At 45.8% G+C, this 12594-nt stretch overlaps 1 protein-coding gene across 1 annotated transcript in view; it reads right to left on the minus strand.

Annotated features, from left to right (window-relative positions):
• YLPM1 (YLP motif containing 1) overlaps nucleotides 1-10866 on the minus strand; it is a 49859-nt gene extending 38993 nt beyond the window's left edge. The window contains exon 1 of the mRNA XM_081313214.1: nucleotides 9758-10866. Coding sequence (XP_081169340.1) covers nucleotides 9758-10771 — 1014 coding nt within the window. The 5' untranslated portion in view covers nucleotides 10772-10866. The remainder of the gene's footprint in view (nucleotides 1-9757) is intronic.
• Nucleotides 10867-12594: the final 1728 nt, after the last annotated feature.

The following is a 12594-nucleotide window of genomic DNA, read 5'->3' on the forward strand; positions in this document are numbered from 1 at the left end:
TGGCCCCAGTGTCTGATTTTCACTGGGAAAGCGAGATCTTTACTGGTTTCCTAAAAGTCAACAGATTTGGGGTTATCTGTATTTCTGAGAGAAGCTGTTCCACAAGACAAATAGCATAATATGAAATGTACAGTTCTGAAGCTCCACCAAGTGATAATTGTTTCACTGAGGGGATCCAAAGTCTGCCTATTCTGTCAGAGATAATAGAGGGGTAAAAACCATTGGGGATAGGCAATCCAACAGGTAACCTGGTACCATGCCATGTAGGACTTTAAAAGTGATACCAATACCTTGCACTGGACCCAAAATGTACACAGCAACAATGTTACATGGGCACTTATTTTTCAAGACAGACTTATAGAGACTGCATTGTAATAGTTTAATTGGGAGATGACTAATGCATAAGTGCATGAGTGAATGTGAGCAAGGCCTCCTAAACTAGTAAAGAGCAAACTGGTGTATTTGTACAAAGGCCTTTTTGGCTACAGATGCCACCTCTTGATTGAGCCAATGGTCAGGAGTGACATCCCAGCCAGAGTTAAAGATGGCAAACCACTAGACACAGGGGACCCTAAAACCCACAGCCTCCCATTTTTATCAGCATTGAGCTAAAGCTGGTACTTCCACATCTAGGACCATTCAGCTTCCAGGGACTAGGACAGTGGTGGCGAACCTATGGCACGTGTGCCAGAGGTGGCACTCAGAGCCCTCTCTGTGGGCATGCTTGCCATGCCCCGGAGATGGCAACTGTCCCTCTTCAAGCAGCCCGCTAACTCGCTGAGGCCCCATGTGGCCGGATACATCCCGGCACGGCTGGTTTCCCTCCCCCCCCTATCCTGTCCCTCCTGGCCTCTCATGCTCTCCTTTTCCTGGGCACGACCCACTGCATCGCCTCCTCAGCTGTTGGCCGGCCATCCAGCTCAAAGGCGGCTTCTTTGAACTGCTCGCGGCGGGCTGCGGAGCCCCAGAGTGTGCCGGTTGAGGAGCCAGCAGGCTATGGCTGCTGATGGACACCGTTGGGCCCCATGCGCTCACTGGCCTCTGTGTGTGGGTGCCGATGGTATCAGGCAGCAGCCGCCCTGGCCTTGCCCCATGGCAATGGCACCCCTGCCCTGCCTCGCCTCACCCTGAAGGATGAGCCTCCTTCCCCACCTGCCAGAGACCCCCTGGATCTCCTCTATCCCTGCATACCCCCCAAAGGTGTCCCTTCCCACGAGCAACATGGAGGTGAACACACCGACCTTGGCCACACCCACCCAATCTGTTATGACCACCTCAGCCACGCCCACTCAGTGGGCCACACCCACTCAGTGGGCCACGCCCACCTGGCACCCGGCGATAAATAAGTGGGTTTTGGGTTGCAGTTTGGGCACTCGGTCTTTAAAGGATTCGCCATCATTGGACTAGGAAAACCCCTTGATGGAATCACTTGAATGGTCTGGGGCAGTGTTGTACAGCCGAGTATCATCATCATACTGATATTTCACCTAGATCACTGATCAATGACATAATTCAATGGTTTTATAAGAGTAGGGAAGGAAAGGCTGACCTCTCTCTGCTATCAATCCAAGAACGGGTCTTGGATGAAGAAATACCGCTGAATAATAGTGCTTCTCACTCCCAATCCCTTCAGCTAGCCCAGAAGGTTAATATGATTGATGGCACTGATAGTGACTGAGAAATCAAACAACACTAGGATGGATATACTATTTCCATCTTGGTCTCACCAGAAGTCATCCACAAGTGCAATCAATGCCATTTGGGAACTGTACCCTGGCCCGAAATCTGACTGTAACAGTATTAATTCAAGAATAAACAATTAATTCATGAATCTATATTGATTCCAGGCATAAGCATGTAAATAACACTAGTATAATTATTAGCAACTATAACTGAATAACGCATAGCTAGTATAAAAAGAATTTTTTATTCTACTGTTCTCTTTCAAGATAGTTACAAGATGACTTTCAATAATGTATTAGATTAGAATTTATCAAGAAATAATGAAGAAAACAAGAGTAGTAAGCTAATTTCTCAATACATTGAAGAGTCCCTGTATGCTCAATGTGTATGAGACTTTTTAGAGCAGTGGCCCTGGCTTTGTGGACTGGCATCGGTGGCATCAGCGCGGGGGGGGGGGGAGATGGTTCTGCATGAATGGTGGGAAGCACACGCTTGTTCACCACTCATGCAAGAGGAGCTGTGCATGCATGCACACGCTTGACTGCCTCTTGTGTGGCCTGGTTCCGAATGGGCCGCAGCCCGGTACAGGGTTACGGCCTGGGGATTGGGAACCCCTCCTTTAGAGTGAATTGATTTCTAATACAAAATAACTGATTATAGTAATAGCTTTCAAGGCTAAATTCTATCAACGCAGCCAAATTCCCACAGAACACCTTTGTTGTTTACACACACACAACTATATTTGAGATGTGTTTTGAATATTAATAGCACGGGTTAGTAGCTGAGCTGTTGGATTGATCTCTGGGCTTGGTAATTAGGTTGCAAATGTTTTGTCTCTGTTTGGGGGGACATCTTCAAAAAAAGGGGACTGCACAAGCACTCCCTGGCTATCAAAAGACACGACCCATTGTCCCTCATGTCTATCCATGAGGACTCAGAAGGATACAACTTCGATCTAACCCGGACCATAATTATAACCCAAGCAAAGTCAAGAAGAGAAAGAGAATTTCTCGAGGCTTGGTTCTCCACCAACCAATCAGTGAACAGACACATTGACATTGACCCCGCCTACCAACGACTGAGAGCGAGAAAGCTATTTTAACTGAAAGCAACATTTCAAACAAACCAAGCACAATTCAAACCGCACTGAAGATGTCCCCCCACCCCCCAATGGAACCTAATGCAACCTAATTACCAAGCATTGTTTGGGTAGATAAGAGGCAATATTTCTGTTTACAGATGATGTTATTTTGCTAGATGAGAACCCAAGTACCTTTCAATATATGTTGGACAAGAAGATATACAAATAACACAGAGCTGCAAATTAATGTATTAAAGACCAAGGCAATTGTGTGTGACATAGAAAATGGAGTAAATTGTATACTTTGGTAGAATGTTTACTCAATGTTGAAAATGGAGGGAAGCATTTGAGACATGGAAATGGTGTAAAGAAAATAAAAAGTAAATGAGAGTTAAAGTTCGTTAGGATTTAAAGTGTTATTATAGTTAGTTAGCATATTATAGTTTAAGATTGTTAGGGTTAATACCCTGTATTACGCTCTGGGAAGTCGGGGGGGAGGGGGAGGGAGGGGAAATTGGGTGGGGGTGGGGTGGATCTTACGTTTATAATGTATCTGTAAAACTTTTTAATAATAAAAAAAGAAAATGAAAAGAATCTGTTGCAAAGGATAAACGTTTGTCAAACAAAGCTAAATAACTACGTACAGTTCTGCCACTTTGTGAAATAGAAGAATTGGACACATGCGAAGAAAGATCAATGTAAGTTGATTGCAGCCGAATAGCTACTTAAGAGGTACAGTATACGTACTAATATCAAGTTTCCGACGTATGGGCTTTTCAAGTGACTCTGACTCTGTTTACCTTAAAAGTCCTTTATTCAGCCTAATACACTGGCAAATGCTTGCTCGAAGGAAGCTGGAATCTGAAATCTCCGCCCCCTTGCACAATATATTAAAACACAATTCTCCACCTTTCTAATTTTGTCATTAATCATATTCTCCTATTAATTTAAAGAATCAGTTTCCCTTCCGTTAGAAAACCCGCCAAGCTCTTATCTTCTATTTCAGATGGCCTTGAGGAACAATCCTCCTCTTTCCCCCTCCCAATCTCTTAAAGCAATACACAAGTTTAACATATGAAATGGTTACTTCTTCATCTCTTGTCAAGCAATAACATTCGATGTTAGCAGCGTTGACATCCAGCCCCCCTTACAAAAAGGACAGATCCTGTAATATAAACAAAACACAACTTAGGAACTGGCTTTTGGTTTGCTGGGGTGTTTCTCGTAAAACCTTTTGATAAGTCTGTCAGCTTTCACATCAGTAGATTTCACCCAAATGGCTTCAGACAATGGGTATCCCTTCCATTATACTAGGTATTGCAATTTTCCCTTAAAGATTCTAGAGTCAAGAATACGTTTCAATTCATAATGGGTCTGGCCTACTACTACGAGGGGTCCAGGTGCTTTCTTAGGGGGAGGTCTTAAAGTGGAGGTTCGGAAAGGTTTCAGCAAGCTACAATTTTACTGTGACTGAGTTGATGATTTTCACAATGGGGAAAGGCCCCAAGAATTTTGGTCCTGATTTCTTATTGGGTAGTTTAAGGCCTAAGTATTTGGTCGACAAATAGATCTTTTCCCCAACTTGGAATGTTCTTCGGGGAGCTCTATTTTTGTCAGCTTGCTTTTTGTAGGCCTCAAAAGTCTTTTTTAAGGCCACCTTTGTATTTTTCCAAACTTCTTCTCAACCCTTCACCCAATGATCAAGAGTCTGGGAAGTGGAGGGTAACTGAGGGTATTCCGGTATGGGGTTGAATTCTTTCCTTGTGGCTACACAGAAAGGAGCGTAGCTGGTGCTGCTATGTAATGAATTATTGTAAGCCACCTCTGCGAAAGGGAGGAGGTCGGTCCAGTTTGTTTGTTGGTAAGAGACGTAGCATCTAAGGTATTGTTTCACCATTTTGTTGGCGGATTCTGCGGCTCCATTAGTAGCCGGGTGAAAAGCAGTTGATAGGCCTTGAGATGATCCAATTAGTTTAAAAAAGTTTCTCCAAAATTTAGCTGTGAACTGCACCCCTGTCCGAAATTATTTGCTTAGGGGCGCCATGAAGCCGATAGATATGTTTTAGGAACAACTTAGTCAAGCATTGAGCTGATGGAAGTCCTTTGCAGGCGATAAAGTGAGCCTGTTTTGAAAATAGGTCTATCACAGTCCAAATGACAGTATTTCCTCTACTGTCGGGTAGGTCTACTATAAAGTCCATAGCTATTTCTTCCCATGGTTGAGATGGTTCGGCCACTGGTTGCAGTAACCCAGGGGTATTTCCTGGGATTCTTTTCATGGTGGCATATACAGTACAGCTCTTGACAGTTTTCTACGTCTCGTTTTAGTCCTGGCCACCAAAATTGCCGGGGAGTGAGATGTAGAGTTTTTAGATATCCGAAATGTCCAGCCTGTTTGACATCATGGCTGCGTTTGAGGGCATTAAGACGAAGAGCTTCAGGCAAGTACAATTTTTTTCCCTTGTAAGCCAGACCATCCCTGCATGTTAGGGATGTCTCATTGTCTTTAAACCATTGATCAGTGAGGAGTTCTCGCTTTATTTTCTTTACCCCAGGGTCATCAGGATTAGGGGTCCTGTGAGGTGTGCGTTGGGCCGCAGTTTGTGGACCGGGGATAATTGCCTCGTGAACTTCTTCGCGTTCGCTTTTGTACTGTGGCAATCGGGAGAGCGCATCAGCTAGGAAGTTTTTTCTTCCTGGTATGTACTTTAGAGTAAAGTGAAAACAGTTGAAGTACTGTGCCCATTTTACTTGTTTTGGGGACAGTTTGAAGGGAGTTTTCAGTGCCTCTAAATTTTTGTGATCTGTCCATACTTCAAAAGGCACCTTGCTCCCTTCTAAGTAGTGCCGCCAGTTTAATAGCCCCCACCTAATAGCGAAGGCCTCCTTCTCCCAGACTGTCCATCTCCTCTCGCTCTCAGGTCTAACTTGGTGAAGATGCTCCCCTTCGCCAGGTGGGTTAGCAAGTCTTTCAGGAAAGGGAGAGGGTATTTATTTTCCACACTCACAGCGTTTAGGCCTTTATAGTCCACGCAGAGACGTATAGACCCATCTTTTTTCTCTTTGAACAACATATGGGCTCCCACAGTAGACTTGGCCCGTTCAATGAATCCCCTTGCTAGGTTTGTATCCACATATCGCTGCATCTCCTCCATTTCAAGGGGGGACATAAAGTACATTCTTGGTTGGGGAAGTTTACATATGGTAACAGTGTAAGGGCTCCATTAATTGCGTGACTAAAGTCCCTTCCATTAGGGAGCCATCGGGTTGCTCGAACCTCACAGGTTTGGAGAGCGGCTTGGTCCGTGTGCCCAGTATCAAGGCACATGACAGGCTAATGATGCATCGGGAGCAGCCAGTATCGAGTAGCACTTTCAGGTCTACTTGTGCCCCTGACTTAGGGATTATGAGTTTAGCAGGCAATTAAAAAAGGTAGGATGCATTGACTTTCCATCGGGTTGTTCTCCCCTTCATCTTCGCTGTCAAAACCGGGTAAAGTGGGGGTGGGTCTGGTCGGTGGGCCAGCGTCCTCCTGGGTGAGGGACGTAACCTGGGTAACAGGCTCCTGGGTGGCCCAGTTGGACTTTTCTCTCAATGGCTGCTGTGCAGGTTTCTTCCTTGTTGTTGGATCTGGTCTACTCTGTTGTTGCGGGTAAGGAACTGGGCAGTTCGCTGCTTGATGTCCCTGCTGTCCACATCATAAGCACTTGCCGGACCTATAGGTGGTCTAGGTCTTTCGGCAGTAGCAGTCGTTGGGGGTTTTCGGGGGGGTGGTAGCCATATGGATCCTGGTTATTTTATAGCGGGCGAGCTGGACATCTAATTTCACCACTGCCTGGTACCATTCATGCAGCTGGTCGGGTACAGCTCGGTAGATACATGCCTGAGAAAGGTGGCCGTCTAATCCTTCTCTAGAAAGATGAATTATTGATTGCTCAGACCATCTCTCTATCTGACCTGCCATCTTTCGAAACTCCCGCACGTACTCTAGGGCAGGCCGGCCAGCTTGCTTTATCTTATGGATTTTTTCTTTCGCTTTGAAGGCAATGGATGGGTCCTCAAATCTTTCCCTCAGCCCCAGGAGGAAAAGGTGGGGGTCCTCCCATTCAGGGGCCTGCTTGTTATATAAATTGTTCATTCAGATGCTTCTCCCTTTAGGTTGGATGCAATCACATCGACCATCGCACCCGGGTCCGGGTAAATGTGACCCCAGCGATTCAAGTGAGAGCGTACTTGGTTGAGGAAAAAAATCAATTTCTCTGGGTCCCCATCAAAGGTTGCTCTGAAGGGTGGGTTCATTATTGCTTGCTGGGGGCCCCATTGCTGCTGACCCCACCCTAGTTGTTGGCTCAACGGCTGCTGGGGCCCCCAATGCTGCTGTCCCCCCCTTGGTTGTTGGATCAACGGTTGCTGTAGCCCCCACTGCTGTTGTGCCCCCAGTTACTGCTGGCCCCCTCCTGATTGTTGATTCACTGGCTGCCAGGGCCCCCACTGCTGTTGTTGTGTCTCCAGTTGCTGCTGGCCCCACTCTAGTTGCTGATTTAATGGCTGCCAGGGCCCCTCCTGCTGCTGGCCCCACTGGTACTGCTGTACGCTCAGGAGTTGCACATTTGGGTCCTGCTGCCACCTCCCACCAGCTCCTGAACTCCAGGCTTCTGCATAACCCCCAGCTGTTGCAAGACTTCTATTAGCTGGGGCAAGCTCAGAGGTTGTTGGCCTTTCACTTGTGGGGGCTTCCCAACCTCCCATTGCTGCAGAGGCCCCAGGCTGGGGTCCTCTGTCTCTATGGGTCTGGAGGGCTTGGCAGGGGACTCCTGGGTCTGGCAGGCAGTCTGATCTGCAGACAGGATTTTCCACTCACCCGAGTACTCAAATCTCATCTGGCCTGGCTGCTCCGAGGCGCCTGGAGTCTCCGCTGGGCTTAATCCACTCTGACGACCAGACTAATTCTCCTGGTTGTTTGGGTCTAGCTCCCAGCTGGGAGGATTGCTGAAATTCTTTCCCTGCCGGCTTCTTCTCTGGCCCTTCCCCCTCTGGGGTGGCTGCTGATGCCGGGGAGCTGGCTTCAGGCAATTTTTCTCCTTCCATTATGGGATTTTCCCCAACTCTTTGCCAGACTGCCTCCCAAACTTGGAGACAGCGACAGGAGGTCGGGACTCCCTAATTAGTTTAAAAAGTAGTGGGGATTCCAGCTTGATGTCATGTTTCCAACATATGGGCTTTTCAAGTGACTCTGAGGCACTGTTTACCTTAAAAGTCCTTTATTCAGCCTAATACACCAGCAAATGCTTGTTCGAAGCTGGAATCTGAAATCTCCACCCCCTTGCACAATATATTAAAACACAATTCTCCACCTTTCTAATTTTGTCATTAATCATATTCTCCTATTAATTTAAAGAATCAGTTTCTTTTCCATTAGAAAAACCGCCAAGCTCTTATCTTTTTATTTCAGATGGCCTTGAGGACCCCCCCATCTCTTCAAGTAATACACAAGTTTAACATATGAAATGGCTACTTCTTCATCTCTTGTCAAGCAATAATATTCGATGTTAGCAGTGTTGACAACTAAACACAAGAAAAAATAGGTCAAGAATTAATGAGTGTTCAGTAAAACATGGATTGAATATCAGAGTGACAAGTACAAAAGAAATATATTGAAACATTTTGGATGAAAGCGAGAGAATGAAAGAGGAGAAAATTGCAAAATAAATATATGAAGGAAGAGTGAACAAGAAAGGCTTGGAATTTGTGCTTGGATGGAATTGGTGAACCCTCAGAAGTCAGATATTTAAATATGAAAAGGCAAAGTATCAAGCAGTTCATGAACATATTAGAAGATAGGATGGTTTGCAAGTATAGAATAGAGATGTATTGAATCTTATCTGTATAAACTATGTATTTCCTTTTCTTCATGAGCTGAATTCTTTAGTTTACTATTTTGTAATTATTTGTATAGTGTTGCTTTAAAAGAAATATCATCATGGACATTTTTTTATCAAAATAGCATTCAGCACATATCATGCCACATTTTTAAATAAAAAATAAGTTTGGCCTAGTAGTTAAGGCATCAGGTTTGAAACTGGGAGACTGTGAGTTCTAATTCTGCTCTCTGAGCTTGTTTTCTTACAGATTTTCATTACCCTAACTAGGTAACATCATCACCAGCACTGATGTTACCTAATTAGGATAATGAAACATCTGCAAGAAAAAAAGCAAGCTGAGAGAGAACTAAGGACCCCTCATTTCAACCCTGAGCTACAAATATTCTCCTTCATTGGTTCTAATTCTGCATTAGGCATGAAAGCCGCTGGGCAACTTTGGGCCAGATACTCTCTCAGCCTAACTCACTTCACACAGTTGTTGTTGTTGGGGAAAATGGGAGGAAGGAGGAGTATTAGGCATGCTTGCTAACTTGAATTATTTACAAAAATAATAGGTAGGATAAAAATAAAGTCTGAGGTATTCATTGTGCAACAACCCTCCTCTCCCCAAAGATAGCACAGATTATGTCAGTTGTCATTACAGGTTATTCCAAAATTGAGGCCATGCTATTGAAAAGGTCTCAGTAACCACTGAGCAAATAGTGTATCCAAAAGAAGAGAATATATGTACCTCAGTGTTGAGTTCTTGATGGTTTCCGAGTTTTGGTTGTTACTTGAAGATGTTTTATCAGTGCCCTGATTGTAGGGCACTGATCAGTGACATCACAGCACTGTAGCAATGAGTGCCACTAAAACCGTGATTTTATCTAGATGGATAATTAAATGTTTACAAGTGAAACAAGCAAGGTTAGGGTGCACCAAGGACTCCACAAATGGCATGTGAAAGTTTATGGAATATCATTTAAGCATTTAATGCCTTCTTCCCATTTATAAGTCACTCACATTTTGTCCTACTGCTATATATACACATCTCATAGTTAGAACACTTAATTGAACAAGGAAAAAGCTTTTGTAGTCCAGAGATAAATTGCAATTGTTACTTCATCCTTACCTGGGGGGTCATTGTGGATAGATCTGCACGTGAGGTGCTTTGCTGTTGCTCACACTCTTTCTCTGGGCCACTGCTCAGTCTTAATTCTGGTGGTTCAGAAGTGGTCTGAGTAATCTGGGATGAAGTGAAGTGGGATTCAGGCTGGGAGGCTGATATTGCAATGGGCTGGCCCAGCTGGGAGGATGACTGGGAGATGGGTTGATAAGATTGGGACTGGGTTGGGTAAGACTGAGAAACAGCTGAAGATGGGTCTGCAAATGCCTTGGGAACTGCCTGAGACAAGGGCAAATGGGACTGGTAAGGCTGTGGTGGCGGGATCTGACTCTGCGCTGGCAGAGGTGGGGGTACATAGGGATCAGCTTCTAACTGGGGCACGAAAGACTGGGAAGGTGATTGTGGTGGTGAAGACAGATCCATGTCCATATCCATGCGAGGACTGGCCGAAGGAACCAGGGGCTCCCACTCATTGCGGGGCTGCGATGACTCGGCAACCTCATCTGTAGACGAAAGCGGCGGCATCGGGGGATTTCGGAACGGTGGTTCCCGAGGCAAAGGCGGAGGCGGAGGCAGGGGATCGCGGTGTTTGAATTGTTTCTGATAGCTGCGCGGGGGCGGCGGTCCGGCGGGCACCGGCGGCTGCCAGGAAGTACTGGCGATAGAGGAACTGGGCAGAGGCGGTGGCATATTCGGGGGAGGCGCGCCGGGTGGAGGCCCCCCGCCTAACAACACCGATTGCAGCTGCTTCTGGTGCATCTGCTGGAGCTGCTGGAGCTGGACCAGGTGCTGTTCTTGTAGACTCAGAAATCCCCCGGTGCCGGCAGCGGCAGTAGTCGCCGAACTGGTCGCGTAACTACCTAAAACAGGCGGCGGGACTACCGGGACCTGAGGCGGCGGCATGGCGGTAGGCAGCACGCCCGGTAAAGGCCCAGGCAAAGGCGGCGGCGGCAACAGCATTGTAGGGGGCGGAGGATAGGGCCCTGGGGTTGCCCCATACAGACCCCACGTCGGGAACATAGAGCCGAGAAACGGGTCTCCGAGGGCGTCGGCTGGGAAAATCGCAGGCCTCCGCAGGCCGCAATAGCGACGAAGTGCGCGCGCTCCTCTGCGCCTGCGTACCAAAATGCCTAACGCCCTCGAGTCATAGAGATGTGACTTCCTTTAAGCAAGAGTGTTTCCGGCTCAGCACTCGGCTAAGGGAATGACGAAAGTACGGCATTGGTGCTTGTGACTGATTTCCGGCCAAATGCATTGAGGCGGGATTCTATATCAAAAGAAACCGAGTAAGTTTGTTGCCGTACGAGTAGTAAACGCTTCATATAAACTTTTTTTCAAGTCTGAGGCATGCATTTAAATTTCCCCAACGAGGTTATAAGCATGATGAAAACTTGTTCTGTAAAATGCTGACTAAAAGAATGTAAGAGCCTGCTTGGATTAAGGGTGTACGACAGTCCGGCCTCTTGTTCTCTAGTTGCTAAATAGTAGCCTAATCCCTCAGTGAATATTCTAGCATTTCTTGCTTATGGTTCTTACCATATACACCAATACTGGATGCAGTACCTGCTTATTTAACAAAGATCCTAAATTGTTCCATTGCTTGCTGCTAAATTTACAGGCAAAATGCTTTCCATTTGAGCAGGACAATTAAGCCCAATTTCTTGGCATAATCTTGAGTTAGATATGGGGCGGAGGTTACCAGATTGGAAAATATTCTCTCTTTACTCCCAATTTAAATCAGGTTTATTACTACCTGGCTGTTTATTTCATGCTGAGGCAAAAAATTTCAGTAACTTATTACTGCAGTGCTCTTTACATGGGGCTGCCCTTGAGAACCACTCAGAAGCTTCAGCTGGTACAGAATGCAGCTGCACGAGTTCTTTTGGGGGTCTCTCGATACTCCCATATTACACCTCTGCTCCGTGAGCTGCACTGGCTTCCAGTTGCCTTCCAGGTGAAATTCAAGGTGCTGGTGATGACATACAAAGCCCTACATGGCATGGGTCCGGATTACCTACGGGAGCACCTACTGCCGGCGTCAACTTCCCTCTGTCCTGTACGTTCCCACAGAGAGGGCCTCCTCAGGGTACCACCGGTCAGAGAATGTCGGCTGGTGACCCCCAGGGGGAGAGCATTCTCGGTGGGTGCACCAATCCTTTGGAACCGCTTACCAGCTGAACTCCGGATGGCCCCTGACCTTCGCTCCTTCCGGCGTGATCTAAAAACTTATCTATTCGAACAAGCCGGCCTGGCCTGATGGGTTTGGGTTTTAACATTATTTTAACTAACCTACAACATTGGGCAGAATCATTTAACTTTAAATCTTGTAACCTGTATTCTTATTTTTATTGCCCTGTACACCGCCCTGAGTCCTTCAGGAGAAGGGCGGTATATAAATCAAATAAATAAATAAATAAATACTATTTTGGTATTTTGCAACTTTTTCCTCCAATTGTACAGTATCTCAAAACATTGGTGGTTGCTGGAAGACACTGCAAATCACCTACAGAATTATTAAGCAGCCATCCTGGGAAATGTTCTGGAATCTCCCATGCCTCAAAATTCAGTAGATTGATGACATCATTTAAAACAATTAATTTAGTTTGGAGACACTGTATTCTGGCAGCTATCTTTAATTTTAGCTTCCATCATGTAATGTTCCATCTCTTGCTAAGAGAGCTGAGGAAGGAAAAAATAATTATAGATACCTTGTAATGTGAAAAAAAATCATGATGTGAGAAGTTATCTTTAATCCAGTTTTGAAATGCTGAAGATGGTTTTCAGAGAAAAAAAACTTTAATTGCTTTTGCATGCAGGCCTGATCTTGTAACAAAACTGCTTTC

Source organism: Vipera berus (genome assembly GCF_964194415.1).
Source record: "Vipera berus genome assembly, chromosome: 1".
Classification (NCBI taxonomy): Eukaryota; Metazoa; Chordata; class Lepidosauria; order Squamata; family Viperidae; genus Vipera; species Vipera berus.